This window comes from Chrysemys picta, chromosome 8 (assembly GCF_011386835.1).
Source record: "Chrysemys picta bellii isolate R12L10 chromosome 8, ASM1138683v2, whole genome shotgun sequence".
NCBI classification, from domain to species: Eukaryota; Metazoa; Chordata; order Testudines; family Emydidae; genus Chrysemys; species Chrysemys picta.
In genome coordinates this window covers 65,791,660-65,811,529 of record NC_088798.1, presented here as the reverse complement: position 1 = coordinate 65,811,529, position 19,870 = coordinate 65,791,660, and the positions used below count along the sequence as shown (strand labels likewise).

General features: G+C 51.3%; 1 protein-coding gene across 4 annotated transcripts in view; it reads left to right on the top strand.

The window, feature by feature from the left end:
- Positions 1-19,870, top strand: part of LOC101942176 (myomegalin) — a 168,356-nt gene that overhangs the window by 9,576 nt on the left and 138,910 nt on the right. For all 4 annotated transcript variants that reach the window (XM_024101123.3, XM_065554722.1, XM_065554720.1 and 1 more), the window contains exons 2-3: positions 6,370-6,425; positions 14,010-14,230. In XM_024101123.3, the coding sequence (XP_023956891.2) occupies positions 6,370-6,425; positions 14,010-14,230 (277 nt within the window). The remainder of the gene's footprint in view (positions 1-6,369; positions 6,426-14,009; positions 14,231-19,870) is intronic.

Below are 19,870 nucleotides of genomic sequence, written 5' to 3'. Positions count from 1 at the left end.
ATAACACGCGAGGTGTTTAGAATGTTCATGACTGCTGTCTTGAGCTGAGCGGGCTCCGTGCTGCCGTATGGCGTCTGCACTGTTCACCCAGGAAAAAGGCGCGAAACAGTTGTCTGCCGTTGCTTTCCCGGAGGGAGGGAGAGGATGTACCCAGAACCACCCGCGACAATGTTTTTGGCCCCATCAGGCATTGGGATCTCAATCCAGAATTCCAATGGGCGGAGGAGACTGCAGGAACTATGGGATAGCTACCCACAGTGCAACGCTCCGGAAATCGACACTAGCCCCGGTACATGGACGCACACCGCCGAATTAATGTGCTTAGTGTGGCCGCATACATTTGACTTTATACAATCTGTTGCCAAAAACCGGTTTCTGTAAAATCGGAATAATCCCGTAGTGTAGACATACCCTAAGAGATGTGGTGATGCTGTGTTAGGAGACTGTGAGGGTTGCAAAGTTAAAGCAGTTGAAGGTAGGGACGAGCCAGGAGTGGGGTGTGTCTGTGGCTTGTGACAAAGTTCCTCCTCTATCTTGGTGGGTCCTGCGCTTATTGGTGGATTTTCTTGCCTCAGAGATTCACCATGTGGGTTGGGGAACAGCCCAGAGACCTTCCCCTCTGGAAGAACCCACAGTCCAGGTCAATTGGGAGGTTTGGGGGGAACCCGGGCCCGCCCTCTACTCCGGGTTCCAGCCCAGGGCCCTGTGGACTGCAGCTGTCTATAGTGCCTCCTGTAACAGCTGCATGACAGCTACAACTCCCTGGGCTACTTCCCCATGGCCTAGGGTTACCATATTTCAGCAAGCAAAAAAGAGGACGGGAGGAACCCCGCCCTAGCCCCGCCCCTGCCCCTCCCACTTCCCACCCCCCCCAGAACCTCCAACCCTCCCCCCCATTCCTTGTCCCCTGACTGCCCCCTCCTGGGACCCCTGCCCCTAACTGCCCCCCAGGACTCCACTCCCTATCTAAGCCTCCCTGCCTCTTGTCCCCTAACTGCCCCAACCCTTATCCACACCCCCACCCCCAGACAGACCCCTGGGACTCCCACGCCCCATCCAACCACTCCCCACCCCCTGACAGCCCCCCCCAGAACTCCCAACCCATCTAAACCCCTCTGCTCCCTGTCCCCTGACTGCTCCGATCCCTCTCCGCACTCCTGCCCCCTGACAGCCCCCCCCATAACTCCCAGCCCATCTAAACCCCTCTGCTCCCTGTCCCCTGACTGCTCCGATCCCTCTCCCCACTCCTGCCCCCTGACAGCTCCCCCCCAGAACTCCCAGCCCCCCACCCCACCGCTCCTTGTCCCCTGACTGCCCCCTCCTGGGACCCCTGCTCCTAACTGCCCTCCAGAACCCCACCCCCTACCTAAGACTCCCTGTTCCTTGTCCCCTAACTGCCCCCTCCTAAGACCCCCCCCCAACTGCCCCCCAGGACCCTACCCCCTACCTGTACCCTGACTGCCCAAAACTTTCTCCACTCCCCCCCAAAAAGCCCCCCCCCCGTTTCTTGACTGCCCCCTCCAGAACCTCCCTGCCCCTTCTCCTGCCCCCTGGCCCCCTTACCCTGCTGCTCAGAACAGGGTGTTGGGCTCTGTGCGAGCCGGACACGTGGCTGCGCTCCCCAGCACAACAAAACCCGGTCCCTGGCCCTGCACAGTGCTGCCGGACCGGGCTGCAGGGGAGAGCTGCCGGCTCAGAATGCAGGGCGGAGCTCCTCTACAGCTGCTCCGGAGTCCAGCCCGGGACTTTCCTGCAGCCCTCCCAGCCGCTCGCTCTGCTCTGCCGGGGAGGGGGGAAATCCCGGACATTTTGAGTGCTTTACAAATTCCCCCCGGACGCTATTTTTAGCACAAAAAGGAGGACATGTGCGGGTAAATCCGGACGAATGGTAACCCTACCATGGCCTCCTCCAAACACCTTCCTTATTCTCACCACAGGACCTTCCTCCTGGTGTCTGATAACGCTTGTGCTCCTCAGTCCTCCAGCAGCACACCTTCTCACTCTCAGGTCCTTGCGCCTCTTGCTCCCAGCTCCTCACACTCGCACCACAAACTGAAGTGAGCTCCTTTTTAAAACCCAGGTGCCCTGATTAGCCTGCCTTAATTGATTCTAGCAGCTTCTTCCTAATTGGCTCCAGGTGTCCTAATTAGCTTGCCTGCCTTAACTGGTTCTAGCAGGTTCTTGATTACTCTAGTGCAGCCCCTGCTCTGGTCACTCAGGGAACAGAAAACTACTCATCCAGTGACCAGTATATTTGCCCTCTACCAGACTCCTGTACCCCACTGGTCTGGGTCTGTCACAGGCTGTATGCAGGCACGGGCACTCTTTGACATCCTGCCAACTGGGCAATAGCGTGAAAGAACTCCTTGTTTCTGAAATGAAACTGGCACTTTATCAAGAGACCTATTTACAGAGGTGCTGCAACTGCAGACGGCTGGCCAATCATGTGCATGCGGACTGTGGACTGCTTCCTCCTAACCCTTCCCTCCTGCAACTCGGGCTCTGCCCTCCCAGTTCCATGCAGGTTGCTGCTGTTTCTAGTGCTGGGTCTCAGATATTGCTCTGGATAGCAGCCTGTCTTTCTGCAGTGGAGATGCAGAGAGAGGCTGCATGAAGGGGTGTGCCCTGTTCTTGCGGGGAGGCCAGTGGCTTGAGATTTATCTATCCTGCACCCTGCAGTCTCCAGGGGAGAACAGCAGCCCCACTCCCCCAGCATCTACAGACCTCTCTCTCCATTGGGGAGTAGGGCATGGCTGGGGGATCTCCCCAGCTCTTTCCATGGAGGAGGTAGCAGCTCTGTGTGTGTCGTCCCCCCCCATACATTGGGGATGGGGGGTTCCCCTGTGTCCCCAACTATCCAATCCTCACTGCCCCCAAGTAATCCATCCCCCAAGTGTATTCATTCTTCCCATCCCGTAACTCACCACTTATTGGTGGAGTGTCTGGCCTGTCCGAGGCAGGAAACCTGAGCACCAGCTGGAGCTGCTGCCCTTCCAGCCATAATAGACCCCATCGCCTTCCACTGCCCACTCAGTGACCCCACCGAGCCCCGGGGGCACAGGGCTTGTTAAAGGAATACGCAGACAGGCTGGAAGTTTGTGAATCCCGTGTGTCTCTCTGTCCTGGGACATCAGGTCACTGGTAGCTCCGCCTGGAGCCTGCCATGTTTTCCTTGGAGGATTCCTCCTGCAGAAAGGTTTTTCTGGTGCAGTATTTGGTTCTGTACCAAAGCCGGGCCACAAGCCCAGCCTCACACTGCCAGGTGCATTGGCTCCGCTCACTGGGACACATAGACCTCCACTGGGCTCTACTGCCTTGGACATACGCATCCCGCTGGGGGGTTGGGCCAGCACCATGCTCTGTTTTAATGCTCGCATAGCATCTGAGCCCCCCAAATGAGGAAGGAGCAGAGCTCACCATGCAGATCTGCCGTGGGGCGTGCTGCCAGAAGGGGTTAATGCAGTGGTGCAGAAAAAGAAGAAGGCTGAGTCCCATGGATAGCAGCTGTTTCTCCTCAGGAGCCCTCTGTGCCCTCCTCCCTCCCCTCCCAAGGGGGGCTTGGATTTCTCTTCTCTTTGCCAGCAGCTCAGACAGACCCACTCAAATCTGAGTGGAGGGAATCTGAGCTGCTAATGGGTCTAGAGTGACTCTGACCCAAGGGCACCTCCATTTCCATCCTGACCCTGCCATCAACCTGCAATGTCCGTACACTTATCGTCTGGCACCAAACAGGGCCCCCCCTGGGATTAGGGACCACACACACAACACACTTTTCTGTGGCTTGTAATTTGGCCAGGTCTGGACAGACTTTCCTGGAGCAGCAAAGGGCTCGGGTGGCTCTGATCCCAGACCTCTTCTCCTACCCCTGCCAGGTTTCTAGCTTCCTGCTCCAAATCCCTGAGCTGCAAGAGGTGTCTGAGGAAAGGTTGCAGATAACCTTTGTAAACACTGACAGTGCTGCTTCCCGCCTACTCCTGTATCTCACTTCTCAAAACCAGCAGAGCCACTGCAAAATCAGATGTATCCGCAATAAATGGAAAGCTGCAGCGCAGCCGAAACATGGCATATTTCATCCCCCAAGGTTATGGTTTAGCAAAGTTATAAGCAACTGAAGATAGATGGTTCTTGCAGTGCACAGGGCTAGGCAGGCTCCGAACTCGGCAGTGTTGGGCGTTCAGCCAGCTCATGGAGGAGGAGTCTCCGTGAATTGCAGCCAGTCTATAATGTGTGACCCAGCCCCATGTGCCAAGGCCCGCATTTTGCAGTGAACTCTGCATGGGCTCAGGGGTCTGCCCACACAGCACTCAGTGTGGGATCAGGGCCTGAATTTCTTTCTTCTGCATGACAGCCTCAACTGCAGGTCTGTTCAGCTTTTACCTTAACTGTAGTGCCTGTCCCGGTTATCAGGTGGACTGCACCTCTGAGCCCTCCTGGTGTCTCTGAAAGAGCACCCCGCGGGGGCTCTGGCCGTCACCTCTCAGGATGGGGTCAGGCGATCCTGCCATTCTCAGAGCAGGAGCTGGTTCAGCCAGCTGTGAGTACCTCAGCGGGTCTGGTGTATGCCCAGGCCCTGCAATTCTGTCCCTCCAGGGCATGACAGTGAGAATTAGTGACCAAACAGCTTCCTTTAATTAGCATTTGTTTAGAAAAAATTTTTTTTGAGAGAGAACAGATCTTAAAATAATGGAGCAGACTCAATGCAATGGGTGTTTTCCCCTGATGCTTGCCATTCCTGGACTGGGAAAGCACCATTCCATGGGGCCTGGGTACGTCCACACTGCAGCCGGAGCAGGGTGACTCCAGCTCAGGTAGGCACACCCGCACTAGCTGGAATCTAGCTAGCATGGCTAAAAGCAGCAGTGAAGATGGGGGGTCCAGCCCACCATCACATGGGGCAACGTGAGTATGTACCCGGAGTTCCAGGGAGGCTTGTGCAGCCTCCGCTGGGATCCAGGCTGCCACATTTTCACTGCCATTTTTAACAAAGCTAGCACAAGTGTGCCTAGGCTGCAGTCACCCCTCTGACTGGTGTGGAGACGTAACCCTCTGTGCCAGCTTGAACCCCTAGACAGCTGCTGACAATGCCTCCTCTCTGCAGGGATCAGGGCACTTCTAAACTGTTTGTAGCCCTGTGGGCTGACAGGTCCCAGCATTGCGAAACAGGGTTTACATCAAGAAAAGGGATCTTGGAAGCAAACAGCTTGGCCAATTCTAGCATGTACCTAGGGGTCAGGGCCGGCTCTAGGCACTAGCAAAACAAGCTGGTGCTTGGGGCGGCACATTTTTAGGGGCGGCATTCTGGCGCGGGCCATGCCGCCCCTAAAAATGTGCCCCAGCCGCCCTAACTCACCTCCGCTGCTGCCGTTTGCGCGCCGTGGCTGCTCGGGATCTCCCCCTCCCACCCAGGTTTGAGAGCCTGGGAGGGAGCAGGAGACCCTGAGTGGCCGCGGCACACGCGCAGCTTCTCCCTCTCCCTCCCTCCCTCCTAGGCTTGAGAGCCTGGGGGGAGGAGGCAGGGCTGGGGATTTGGGGAAGGGGCGGAGTTGAGGCGGGGCCAGGGGGTGGGGTAAGAAAAAAATGGGGGGGGGGCAAAATTGTTTTTGCTTGGGGCGGCAAAAATCCTAGAGCCGGCCCTGCTAGGGGTATCCTTATCTCGAAAGCCCTTGTGTTGCTTTTCCCACTGCGTTTATTTCCTTCAATCAATAGATGCACAGAAAGTCTTAGAACCCCAGGTCAGGTGATCCAGTATCCAAATATAAATATTCTGAGATTTGTACATTGCAGCTCCTACTGTGTCCACAACATTGTGTATCACTCCATTTCTGTCACAGCACCTAAACCCGTAGGAGATGTCAGGCTTCTCTCCTCGGGGAGCCATCCAATTTATGCCACATGCTGGAGCTTCCCCAGTCCCCACATGGGGACAGGCCTAGAGAAGGTGGCTGATAAGTCTGTTGTCAGTGAACCCAGCCAGAGCTCCCAGTGTCAGTGAGACACTAAACCAAAGTCAGAAATAAATAGCGGGGGAGTGTTTCTAGTTGGACTATTTGAACGTGACATGAGCAACTCTAGAGTGAGTTGTGGGCACAGAACTGCTCTAATAGTGCTGTGGGATGGGGAATGCATTGAGTGCTTGGAACTCCCCGTATTGAGATACGTGGGGAGGATGGTGTTGGGGACGCTCTGAATGGTGATGCTGGGGTTTTCTGTCAGGATCTCTCTGGATCTGTGGCAGGTGGATATGGGACAGTGCCACGGGTCAGTATTGAGGTCTCTGTCAATAAAAGAAGGGAAGCTTTCTGCCTTGGGAACCCAGCCCTGGTGTGCAGTGCTATCTACTGACATTGCCCCATGTGTCCTTCTCTGCAGGGATTACTTCGATGGTGACGGGAAGGAGATGGTGCCCGGAGCCAGTCACGTGACAGGTAAAGAGCACTGTCCTGTATTGAAGAGCTGGCCTGCTCCCAGGTCGGGCATGGCCCTGCTGTCCGTGTGGGCGCCTCAGATCTGTGTTCTTCGCTCCTCCCACTCTTGGGATCCTTGTAAATGTCAGGAGCTTGTTGTGTGTCCCCCATCCCAGTTAGCACTGGAGGTCTAGCAGCAACCTCTGGTGTACCCCACTGGTCACCTCTCTCCAGCGCAATTCATGGCCAGTTATAATGACCCTTCCTCTGTGGTCATTCGGCCAGCTGCAACCCCATCTGACAGCATATGTATTGCAGCTAATTCATGTTATTCTTTCGAGTACTCTGTAGCCTTGATCCACTAACTTTGTAATTCCCTCAGCAAAGCAATCCAGTTGGTCTGGGATAGCTAGTTATTTATAGACCCCAGCACATTACCCTCTCTTTTCCTCTTAATGTGTTGTCACGTGATCATGCATAGCGACCAATCTTCCATTATAACCCTTATGAGACGGGAGAGCAAGGGTGGCTCAGTGGTTTAGGGTGCTAGCAGGGGGCTTGAGAGACCTGGATCTACCCTGCTCCACCAAAAACTTCCTGAGTGACTTGGCCAAGTCATTTAGTGTCTCTGTGCCTCGGTTCCCATTGGCACAATGCGGATTTTCACCCTGCCCCCCAGGGAAATACATCCGAGTGTGAGGTGCTCCGGTAGAGTTCTTGCCCATGTTCTCTTTCTTTGGCTTGGGAACGAGTGCACTTCTAGACCAGTCTCACAACCATTTTCCCTGCTTCCCAGCTCCCTGGTCCAGAACTTGATTCCAGACCCAGGCCCAGATTTCCTTCCCTGTGGACTCCTGAAAGTCCCCAGGAGCTGCCAGGGACCCTGGTACTGTCTGTGTTGTGCGTATGGTTCCTGCTGGCCCATTGAGGCCTGCAGTAGGGCCTGTGGGCTTCAGGGATGCTGCAGGGGCAGGGGCCGGAGTCAAGGTATGGTGCCTGAGGAAGCAGGGACGGGTAATAAGAAACTGGCTGAGCACCATGCCAACCCCTGACGCTTCATTGGTGTCCGTGCTTCCTGGCTCTCTGGTACTAGTGACTTGCAGAACAGCCTTGCTCAGCTGGTCCTATTGGACGGCAGAGCTCAGGGGCTCCCCAAGCTGACCTGTTTCCGGTACATGTCAGACAATTCAAACTGCCAAGGACATAAGGATGACTTCAGACAAAACACTTGACGCTTTGGGTAAGGCTGAGGGTTCCTGTCAGTAAGCTCAGGATAAAAAACCCTAAAAGAATGGTGTAATGTAATCACATCAGAATGGCCATACCGGGTCTGACCAATGGTCCAACTAGCCCAGTATCCTGCCTTCCGACAACGACAGGTGCCAGATGCTTCTGAGGGAATTAACGGAACAGGGCAATTTATGGAGTGATCCATCCCATTGTCCAATCCCAGCTTCTGGCAGTCAGAGGTTTAGGGACACCCAGCGCATGGGGTCGTGTCCCTGACCATCTTGGCTAATAGCCATTGATGGACCCATGCTCCATGAACTTATCCAGTTCTTTTTTGAACAAGTTATATTTTTGGCCTTCACAGCATCCATGACAAATTCCACAGGTTAACTGTGTGTTCTGTGAAGAAATACTTCCTTATGTATGTTTTTAATTTGCTGACTATTAATTTCATCAGGTGACCCCTAGTTCCTGTGTTGTGTGACGTGCTAAATAACACTTCCCTATTCATTTTCTCCATAATATTTGTGATTTTTATAGATCTCTATCGTATTTCCCCCTTAAGCATCTCTTTTTTCTAAGATGAACAGTTCCAGTCTTTTTAATCTCTTCTTAGATGGAAGCTTTCCATACACCTAATCAAATTTATTGCCCTTCTCTGTGCCTTTTCCAGTTCTAATATATCTTTTTTGAGATGGGGCGACCAGAACTGCAGGCAGTATGAAAGATGTGGGAGTACCAGGGATTTTAGTTTTGGCATTATGAACTTTTTGTTTTATTATCTATCCCTTTCTTAATGATTTCCAACATTCTGTTCACATTTTTGACTGCCACTGCACATTGAGTGGATATTTTCTGATAATTATTCACAATAACTCCAAGATCCTTTTCTTGAGTGGTAACAGCTAACTTAGACCCAATCATTTTGTATGTGTAATTGGGATTATTTTTTCCAAAGTGCATTACTTTGCACTTTTCAACATTGAATTGCATCTGCCATTTTGTCACCCAGTTTTGTGAGATCCCTTAATAACTCTTTGCAGTCAGGTTTGAACTTAACTATTCTGAATAATTTTGTATCGTCTGCAATTTTGCCACCTCACTGCTCACCCCCTTTTCCAAATCACTTATGTTGAACAGCACTGGTCTCAGTACAGATCCTTGGGGGACCCAACTATTTACCTCTCAATTTATTTCTACCCTTTGTTTCCTATCTTTTGACCAGTTATTGATCCATGAATGGACCTTACCTCTTATTCCATGATTGCTTACTTTGTTTAAGAGGCTTTGGTGAAGGACCTTGTATGACAATGCGGTTCTGGCGGAACCCAACTGAGAGTGCCAACTCAGGACAAATTGCTCAAACAGGGCAGTTACAGCCCAAGGCTGGGTTTTTTTCCACCTCTAAGGCAAACCAAACCAGCCAGACTAAGAGGACTTCAGTCTCACCCCACTGGCTAACTGCAAGTCTCACAAGCAATCTCCTTAGACACTCCAGTTTCCCAGTATTACCACCAGTGCCACTCGTTATGGGGACAAATGGTTATGAAAACCAATACCCAAGTAAAAGAAAAAGGTTCTCCTGATCCCAAAGGACCAAGCCCCAGACCCAGGTCAATATACAAATCAGATCTTACCCACAAATCACTCTGTTGCCAATCCTTTAGAATCTAAAATCTAAAGGTTTATTCATAAAAGGAAAAAGATAGAGATGACAGTTAGAATTGGTTAAATGGAATCAATTACATACAGTAATGGCAAAGTTCTTGGTTCAGGCTTGCAGCAGCGATAGAATAAACTGCAGGTTCAAATCAAGTCTCTGGAATACATCCCCCGCTGGGATGGGTCCTCAGTCCTTTGTTCAAAGCTTCAGCTTGTAGCAAAGTTCCTCCAGAGGTATGAAGCAGGATTGAAGACAAGATGGAGATGAGGCATCAGCCTTATATAGTCTTTTCCAGGTGTAAGAACACCTTTGTTCTTACTGTGGAAAATTACAGCAAAATGGAGTCTGGAGTCACATGGGCAAGTTCCTGCATACTTTGCTGAGTCCTAAGGCATATTTGCCTTCTCTCAATGGGTCCATTGTATAGCTGATGATCCTTAATGGCCATCAAGCAGGCTAGGCAGAGCTAACACCAGTTTGTCTGGGATGTCACCCAGCAGCATAGCATAAGTTTGAAATACAGACAGTATAGAGCCAATATTCATAACTTCAACTACAAAATTGATACACACATATAGACAGCATAATCATAACCAGTAAACCATAACCTTGTCTTAGACACCCCATTTAGGGTGACCAGATCACCCAAGTCAAATATCGGGACGCGGGGGGAGAGGGGGAGGGTGACGCGGAGGGGGGGGCGTGGTGGGGGGGGGCCAAAAAAACCCAAAACCTTCCTCCGCAAGCGCTGGAGGGAGGCCCGGGAGACTCAGGGGAAGCGCGGGGCCGGGGTGAGTAAGAGTCCGGCCTGGCCCCGAGCAGGCAGGACTCAGTTGGGTGGTAGGGAGAGGAGGGGGGCGGCCCGCGGTGCCAGGCGGCGGCTGTTCTCCCCCCCGGGCAGCGGGACTCGGGAGCAGCCGCTGCTGCAGCTCCCACTGCCATGGGAGAGGAAGCAGCCATGGCGCTTGGCGGCTGCGGCTCTGGCGCTCCCGAACCCCCCGAGCCGCAGGCCCCAGTCCCCCCGTCCCGCTCGGGTCCCGCAGGGGAACGAACGGGGCTGGGCTGCCGATGCCTCCGCCCCGGGGCCGCCGCGGGATAGCACCACCTGGGGAGCAGCCCAGACGCGACTGGCCAGGGGCTGGGCGCAGCGTGCGCGCTACTGGGTCCCCGCAGCAGGCCCCGGCTCGGAGGGTTCGGGGGCGCCAGAGCCGCAGCCGCCAAGCGCCATGGCCGCTTCCTCCCCCGCGGCAGTGGGAGCTGCAGCAGCGGCTGCTCCCGAGTCCCGCTGCCCGGGGGGGGGGGGAGAACAGCCGCCGCCTGGCCCCGCGGGCCGCCCCCCTCCTCTCCCTACTACCCAACTGAGTCCTGCCTGCTCGGGGCCAGGTCGGACTCTTACTCACCCCGGCCCCGCGCTCCCTCTGAGTCTCCCGGGCCTCCCTCCAGCGCTTGTGGAGGGAGGAGGAATGGTGAGCCCGGGGAAGAGGCGGGGATTCGGGGAGGGAGCCAATCGGGGGAGGAGGGGGTGGAGTCGGGGCGGGGGAGGGGGGTGCGAGCACTTCCGGGCTCCAGGCTCCGGCGCATTTCCTTGTTTGTTCAGTGTTCCGACTGCACGTCGGTCGGGACGCGGGACAAACAAGGAAATATCGGGACAGTCCTGATAAAATCGGGACGTCTGGTCACCCTAACCCCATTTGACCCCCTTTATACAAGATTTGGGTGCCACTACAGGACCTTGGTTGCAACAATGATCTATATGGTCCCAGATTATATCAATAACGTCACACCTTGTCAAAGGCTTTCTGAAAGTCCAAGTACACTATATCCTCCTGATCACCCTTGTCCATGTGCCTGTTTGACTATCTCAAAGAATTCTAATAGATTGGTGAGGCATGATTTCCCTTTACAAAAGCCATGCTGTCTCTTCCCCAACATATCGTGTTTATCTATGTGTCTGATAATTCTGTTCTTTACTGTAGTTATAAACAAAACAAGCCCCTGAAATCCAGAGAGGGTCAAGCAAATAACCATAACTGACCCCTATAGTGATACCCTGAGAAACCACCCAGGAACTCTGAGACGACCTTATCCATCCATCACAAAGCATTTCAACTCCTGGGTGAGCACACAGGCTAGATAATATTGTCCCATTTAGCTTCAGTAGTTAGCCAATATATGGGGTCTTGTCGGGTTGTTTCCCTTAGGAGGAGAAATTGATGATACAAATCAAATGTTTCTTTGGTGCAAACCTGTTTATTTACAAAGAATGTATGGTAGGAACAACCAACAGCAGGGAGTTGCTGGCTAACAATACTAAGTCTGCTGCCAGCCAGCACTTTGTGCCAAAGAAGCTCTTTTGGCTTCTTTCAGGGCCACACGACCCCTGCTTCTCTGACTTTCTCCTGGCTTTTCTGGCTTCTTTCTGCTTCTCACACCCACCTCTGCCATTCAATTAATGCCCTAGCTCAGGAGAAGACTTACCATGAAACAGACTGTGCGGTGGGTGATAGGGGGCCCCCAAAATGCAGGACAAATATCTGACAACCTGCCCCCGAGTCCTGGCTGGTGGCGCAGCAGGGCGCTGGCAGGCAGGCTGCCTGCATGCCATGACTGGTGGTCTCACGCTATTCCCGGAAGCGGTCGGCTGCTGGCACGTCTCTGCGTTCCCCTCGGGGGGGGGGGAGGGACTCCACGCGCTGCCCCCCCCCGGGCAGCGCATGGAGACCTGCTGCCCCCCAAGGGGCGCACAGACACGTGCCAGCAGCAGCACAGCAGGGCTAAGGTGGCTCCCTGCCTGCTCTGCCTCCCTCCCTCCACGCTGCTTTGCTCCCGGAAGCGGTCGGCATGTCCCTGCGGCCCCTGGGGGTTGGGGGTGGGTGTCTCTGTGCACTGCCCCCGCCCCAAGCGCTGACTCTGCAGTTCCCATTGGCCGAGAACTGCGACCAATGGGAGTTGCGTGGGCGGTGCCTGCGGGCAGCAGCACATGGAGACCCCTTGGCACCCCCTGCCTAGGAGCCACTGCTGAAGGGGTGTGTGTACTGGTCGTTTTGGGAGCTGTGCTGCCCAAGGTAAGCACTGTCCCCCTGCCCACCTCCCACACCCCAACCCCCGGCCCCAGCTCGGAGCCTGCACCCCACACCCAAACTTCCTTCCAGAGCCCGCACCCCTCACCCTCTCCCACACCCCTGCCCAGAGCCCACACCCAAACATCCTCCCAGAGTCTGCACCCCCTCCTGCACCTCAACCCCCGCCCCAATCAAGGTACCTCACTTTATTTTCATTTACTTTCCATTACTTATAATATAGGAGGAGAAAGAAGAAAAAAAGAATGAAAAACGAGGGGTGGGGCTGGGCGGTGAAGATAAGAGAGAATGTTATTTTTCTTGGCTGGGTCCCAAGGGTGTGTGTGTGAAAATGAAGCTGCGCACAGGGCCCCACTAACTCTAAATCCGCCCCTGCCCCAGCCCTTGGCATTTGCCATCAGTTCCCAGGGAAACTCCTCCTATATTCCCTGAGTTAGTTCTTGCTCAGGTCTTCCATGTGGCCAGTGCTTTGCATGGTGGTGTCTATTAGTTCAGCTATCTTTCTCCATAAAGAAGCTTAAATGCTTGTTCCATTTATCCAGAATGGAGGACAGTTATCATATCCATCAACTTCAGTGAGGTCTGTGACTGTCCATAGAATAAAGACCTGCTTTTTGGCAGCTACCAACATCCTCCAGCAAAACAATAAATTACTCTTAATTGTACAGCTTGCAAAATCTGGGTGCAGAAAAAGCTGGACTTTCTAAATTCCTGATTAGTCCTGCAGGCTGTAATTCCCTGTTCTTCACTAAGGCACCAGTTATACTCGGTAAATACTGTATCTACAAGGAATGTACTCCCAGACCCCAGTTATGATATTATAGCACTTGGCATGATGAGAATAAAGGGATTAGTCGTGTGACAAAGATTGGAGGTGCCAGGACAGGGACTACTCTAAATTTTAGGTGTTTTTGCAGCAATAGACTGTTGGCTTTGTAAAGCCCTTATGAAAAACTGACGGGGTAGCTGGGAGATGGGGATGGCATGACCACTGTACCAGTACACGGACCTCACAGAATTAAAATGGCCATGAGCGTAATCTAGGAACTTCAAGCTCACAGGAAAAGTCCTTGGATCCCAAAATAACCCAGTTTACATTGTACCAATGTGATGCTGCAAATACCTGCAGGTGTGAACGATGGGGTGTGAAATCCAGCTCTAAGCCTAGATGTGTGAAGGACGTAGCAAGGCAGGTTTGGAGGCTGGCATTCCTGATACAGGAATCCCAGGGTGAGGTTCTTTGGTCTGGGTGATGGAGGAGGTCAGAGTGGATGAGCGCAATGGTCCCTTCTAACCTTAAAAGCTGTGGCTCGCTCCAGGGAAGAGTTAAGGTTGTTTGGGAGCCTTACTGGTGCATTTCCATAATTTCATATAATAGCTTCGCTTTGTAATTTAACCTTGACTCTGAATTTCCTGAGTTTCCAATGATTGTTAAGTGGGAAAATTTCAGCATTCCTGTAAAGCAAAGCCCTCAAATGATGACTATTTAGTCTTTAATTACTGATAGGTGCTTTAACTCCAGCTTGATGCAGTTTTTATCTGGAGGTATGATCCAGTTTTGCTCGCCAAGCATGTATATGAAACAGACACTTCACGCACTTGAACTGCGTTTCCTCTGTGCTCCCTTTCCAGCTGTTCTCTGCGATGCCCCAGAGCACGGGAACCTAGGCATCTCCGATGAGGACCCCCTGAGGCAGACACCTACGGTGGGACTCTTTGAGACAGCCCATCACCCAGTGCCGGCTCAGACTCTGCCAAGCCTTGAGCAGAGCCCTCTAATGCAGACTCATGTCCTCAGTGACCTGGAGATGGGCCCTGTAGTGCAGACCCAAACCCTGCGAGATTTTGAGAAGGTAAGTCCCATCCTGGGGGCAAACTTGTCCTGATGTCAATGGGAACTTTGCAGGCGCGAGGGCTGGATAACATGCGGGACTGCAGATCCAGCCTGTTATTCCTAATGCAAATAGAACAGTTCATGTGATGTTCTACCTTGCTCTTTTGTCTGCTGGCTCAGGTTATATGTTTAGGGCCTTGTGTTATTTCTCTCGTAATTCCCCTTGCATCTCTGTGAGCTCCTGTTGCTTTCTGGCATCATCCATTGCTGGAAGCATATACAGTAATAGTGGTTCTGGGGAGTCCCAACCATGCTGAGCCTCATCTTCACAGCCCTGTGCTGCTTGTGTTTGCACTGAAGTGCCTCCTGGACGCACATGAAGCTTGCCAGGTAGTCCTGGGGTAGAGAGTGATTTGATGGGCTGGTTGGGACTGAGGCTTCAACTCTCAGCGCTCTTTGATCTTCTCTAGAGTCTGTAGCCTTTTTTGCCTTTGGCCTATGCCAGTTCAATGAGCAGTGTTGTGGTTTCCAGATGATCAGAAGAGACTGGGTTACAGGAGTGGGTTATTTCCTTACTGGGGGAGAAGTGAGTTGAGACGGACATACTCCTCTTGGACAGAGGGCCAGAGGACACTCTCTAGCTTGCAGAAATAGCATCCCTTTCAGAACTCCTACAAAACTGCTCTATGCTCCAATCCCACCCAGACTAAGGGGAAGTTGACAGAGACAGATATAAATAATAAACCATGAATAGTAGAAAATTGATAAGGGAAACAAAGGGACACAAGGAGACCTTTATGGCCAGCAGAGTTAAGGACAATAAGGAGTTTTGCAAGCATATTATGAAGAAAAAGAATCCTGACAATGGTATTGGTCCATTACTAGATGGAAATGGTAGAATTATCAATAATGCAGAAAAGGCTGAAGTGTTCAATAAATATTTCTGTTCTTTTTTTTGGGGGGTGGGGGTGAGATGTAGTCCTATCATATGGTGGTAACATACTTTCCATTCCACTGGTTTAACATCCTCCTGAGATACAGCTGTTACTAAAGTTAGACATTTTTAAATCAGCAGATAACTTGCATCCAAGAGTTTTAAAAGAGCTGGCTGAGGAGCTTGTTGGACCGTTACTGTTGATTTCAATAAGCTGTGAAATACTGGTGAAGTTCTAGAAGCATGGAAAAAAGCTGATGAAGTGCCAGCATTTAAAAAGGGTAAATTATAGGCCTGTCAGTATCACATTGATTCTGAGAAAGATAATGGAACAACTGATATGGAACACATTTAATAAAGAATTAAAGGAGGGTAATATAATTAATGCCAATCAACATGGGTTCATGGAAAACAGATCCCGTCAAACTAACTTGATTTTTTTATGAGATGACAAGGTTGATTGATAAAAGTATTAGTGTTGGTGTAATAAACTAAGCCTTTCTATAAGGCATTTGACTTGGTACTGCATGACATTTAGATTAAAAAATCTAGAACAATATAGAATTAACATGGCACTCATTAAAAGCATTAAACACTGGCTAATTGATAGGTCTCAAAATGTAATTGTAAATGAGGAATCATCATTGAGCAGATCTGGTTCTAGTGGGGTCCTGCAGGGCTTGGTTCTTGGCCCTACGCTATTTAACATTTTTATCAATGACCTGTAAGAAAACGTCAAATCATCACTGATAAAGTTTGCAGATGACACAAAAAGTGAGGGAGTGGTAAGCAGTGAATAGGACAGGTCACTGATACAGGGTGATGTGGATCAGTTGGTAAGCTGGGTGCAAACAATGTGCATTTTAATACAGCTAAAAGTAAATGTGTACATCTGGGAACAAAGCATGTAGGTCATACTGACAGGATAGGGGACTCTATCCTGCGAAGCAGTGACTCTGAAAAAGATTTGGGGTCAGTGTTGGATAATCAGCTGAACATGAGCTCCCAGTGCCATGTTATGGCCAAAAGAGGTAATGTGATTCTTGGATGCATAATTGGGAATCTCGAATAAGAACAGAGAGGTTATTTTACCTCTATATTTGGCACTGTTGTGACCGCTGCTAGAATATTGTATCCAGTTCTGGTGTCCACAATTCAGGAAGAAAGTGGATAAACTGGAGAGGGATCAGAGAAGAGCCATGAGAATGACTAAAGGATTAGAAACCCTATAGTGGTAGACTCCAGGAGCTCAGTCTGCTTATCTTAACAAAGCGAAGGTTAAGGGGTGACTTGATCACAGTCTGTAAGTACCTACGTGGGGAACAAATATTTGATAATGGGCTCTTCAGTCTAGCAGAGAAAGTTTAAATTCAGACTGGAAATAAGGGGTAAATTTTGAACAGTGAGTGTAATTAACCATTGGAACAACTTACCAAGGGTTGTGGTGGATTCTCCATCGCTGACAATTTTAAAATCAAGACTGGATGTTTTTCTAACAGATCCGCTCTAGGAATTATTTGGAAGCAGTTCTCTGGCGTGCATTATACAGGGGGTCAGACTAGGTGATCACAATGGTCCACTATCTATTGAGATAGCTTCTGCTCCCAAGACGTGGTGTCCTCTGCCCTATACCGGCCTCTGCCCCACCATAAAGGGTTTATCTACACTTCAGTGCACTAAAGTAGAGTGTAGCTGCAGCAGCAGGCTCTGCGGGAGGGTCTAGGTGCCCTGAGTATGTGCCTAGGGTCTCTGACAGACGTGCCCTTGGCACGGCTAGCCCCTCCTGCTGGTCTCGTTGCAATGGCTACGGTCTGTCTTGAGCGCACCAGCTCAGTGAGAGCTAGCTCAGGTACTTCTCCTTGAGCCGGGAACCACCGCCCTCCCCCGGCTCCAGGCACACCCAAACACGGTTACATCCTTTAACATCAGGTGGGATGGGCACCATATGAGAACCCAGACAGACAGACGTACCTGGGCTGGCATGACAAGTGGGTTTCTGCTGTTGGTGTCTCTTTCTGGTGCCCTCCCTCTCTCCTGACTCCCCTGCCCCTGGCGGCTATGCTCCTCGCTCTCCCCCCCCAGAGCAGCCTCTGCTCCCTCACTTCTGCCTTTTCTCCCCTCCTGTTATAGCAGCAGTGACCCTGGTCCCTCCACTCCCTGCCTCCCCCTCTGCTTTGGCTGGGGGAGACTCCCGCGCATGGGCTCAAAGCTGTAGAATTTGTTGTGTCTCCTTCATGGGGCGCCTGTGCTGGAGCCAGGGAAAGCAAAGGGCTTTGATGGATGGATCTATCGAATCCCACCCCTAAGGGCTGGGCTCAGGACTCATCCAGGGGTTTAACTGCCAGCGCGTGACATAAAAGCAATGCAGCCTGAGGGCAGCTGCCCAGTGTTCGACACATGCCATAGATAAACAGGGGGCGTTACTGCGCGGCAGGCTGGTGTAGAGAGGATTCCCACCTCGGCCTGCTGTGCACTGAGGGCTGGTCTACACTAGGGGGGGATCGATCCAAGATACACAACTTCAGCTACGCGAATAGCGGAGCTGAAGTCGAAGTATCTTGGATCGAATTACCTGGGGTCCAGACGGTGCGGGATCGATGGCCGCGGCTCCCCTGTCGACTGCGCTACTGCCGCATCTCTCTGGTGGAGTTCCAGAGTCGATGGTGAGCATGTTCGGGGATCGATATATCGTGTCTTAACGAGATGCGATATATCGATCCCGGATAAATCGATTGCTACCCGCCGATACAGCGGGTAGTGAAGATGTACCCTAAGTCTCTGTGTCTGCCAGCCCCCTGTGCAGAGCAGGCCCTGTGGCATAAGCACGATCTCATGGCTGGAGCAAAGGCATAAGGGCAGACGCTGTGGCTCCCCGCAGTGGGCATTGCAAGGAGACCAGGAATGCAGGCTTGCGGGGTGCAGGCAAGAGCTGGCCACATCATGGGGTCTGAGCAAAGCAATGCACCATAGGTGGCTTTCGCAGGCAGTCGTACCCCTGCTTGCTATTGCACTGCCAAGGACCCTAGCCCAGGAGAGGCAGGGATGGTTCCAGGGAGGTAGGGCCAAGCCTGTGGAATATTGCAGGCTTATTTACCCTGGATGGTTACCTGGATTCTTCTCACAGATTCGAGGGGGCAGTTAGCTACACCGGGGGTTGGGGGACTTGAGAGGGAGCGATTAGCCTGTTTGCTTACTGAGAGCAGTATTACCAACCCCTCGTGATCAAAACTCACGAGTAAGGCCCCCCAACATGATGTGATTGAGGCATGAACTACTGGGAGTCTGTCTTTAGCCCCCACAGTCCATATTTTCTGGACCATTACTCAGCACCATTGGCAAGTGGTTGAAGCATGTGTGTGGATGTTGGGTGTGTTGCAGCCGAGTGATAGGGCCCAATCACCATCGCACACAGTTAATGTCTCTAGTGTCATTTAAATTACTCTGTCTTTGGTATCATTATAAATGTGTGTTCAAAGAGACCAGGGCCTCAGTGTGCGGGGTTTACACTCTAAAGAGTTTTGCTACTTGTTGATCTTTGCCTTGGATTTTCTTTGATTGCAGGTGGTGGTGGTGGTGGGGGGCAGTACCCTCACTCGGGCCCTGCCAGGCCTGAGGCTCCAAGGGCTGAGGGAGCACATGAAAATAGGTTAGATCTAATGCAGAGCTGCCTTACCAACTCCGTTACCCCCTAGTTCCATTTGCTGGAATATAGGGTTAACTAATCCAGATTACTTTTATTCAGTGCAATGCTGGACTAGACTGGGGAGGGGAGGGGCGGACCAGTCAACAATCTAGCCGTGTGCACTACAGTTTCTAGCTATGGCACAGAGTGGTGCACCAGCAGGATGACTTGGCTCCGTGCATGTTATTTTCATTCGGTGAGAGAAGGCAAACTAATGTAAGCTAATGTAACGCCAATATTTAAAAAGGGCCCTAGAGGTGATCCTGGCAATTACAGACCGGTAACTCTAATGTCAGTACCGGGCAAATGAGTTGAAACAATAGTAAAGAATAAAATTGTCAGACACATAGAAGAACATAAATTGTTGGGCAAAAGTCAACATGGTTTCTGTAAAGGGAAATTGTGTCTTACTAATCTATAGTTCTTTGAAGGGGTCAACAAACATGTGGACAAGGGGGATCCAGTGGACATAGCGTACTTAGATTTCCAGAAAGCCTTTGACAAGGTCCCTCACCAAAGGCTCTTACGTAAATTAAGTTGTCATGGGATCAGAGGGAAGATCCTTTCATGGATTTGAGAACTGGTTAAAAGACAAGGAATAAAGGCTAGGAATAAATGGTAAACTTTCAGAATGGAGAAAGGTAACTAGTGGTGTTCCCCAAGGGTCAGTTCTAGGACTAATCCTATTCAACTTATTCATAAATGATCTGGAGAAAGGGGTAAAAAGTGAGGTGGCAAAGTTTGCAGATGATACTAAACTGATCAAGATAGTTAAGACCAAAGCAGACTGTGAAGAACTTCAAAAAGATCTCTCAAAACTAAGTGATGGGGCAACAAAATGGCAAATGAAATTTAATGTGGATAAACGTAAAGTAATGCACATTGGAAAAATAACCCAAACTACACATACAATATGATGGGGGCTAATTTAGCTACAACTAATCAGGAAAAAGATCTTGGAGTCATCGTGGATAGTTCTCTGAAGACGTCCATACAGTGTGCAGCGGCAGTCAAAAAAGTAAACGGGATGTTAGGAATCATTA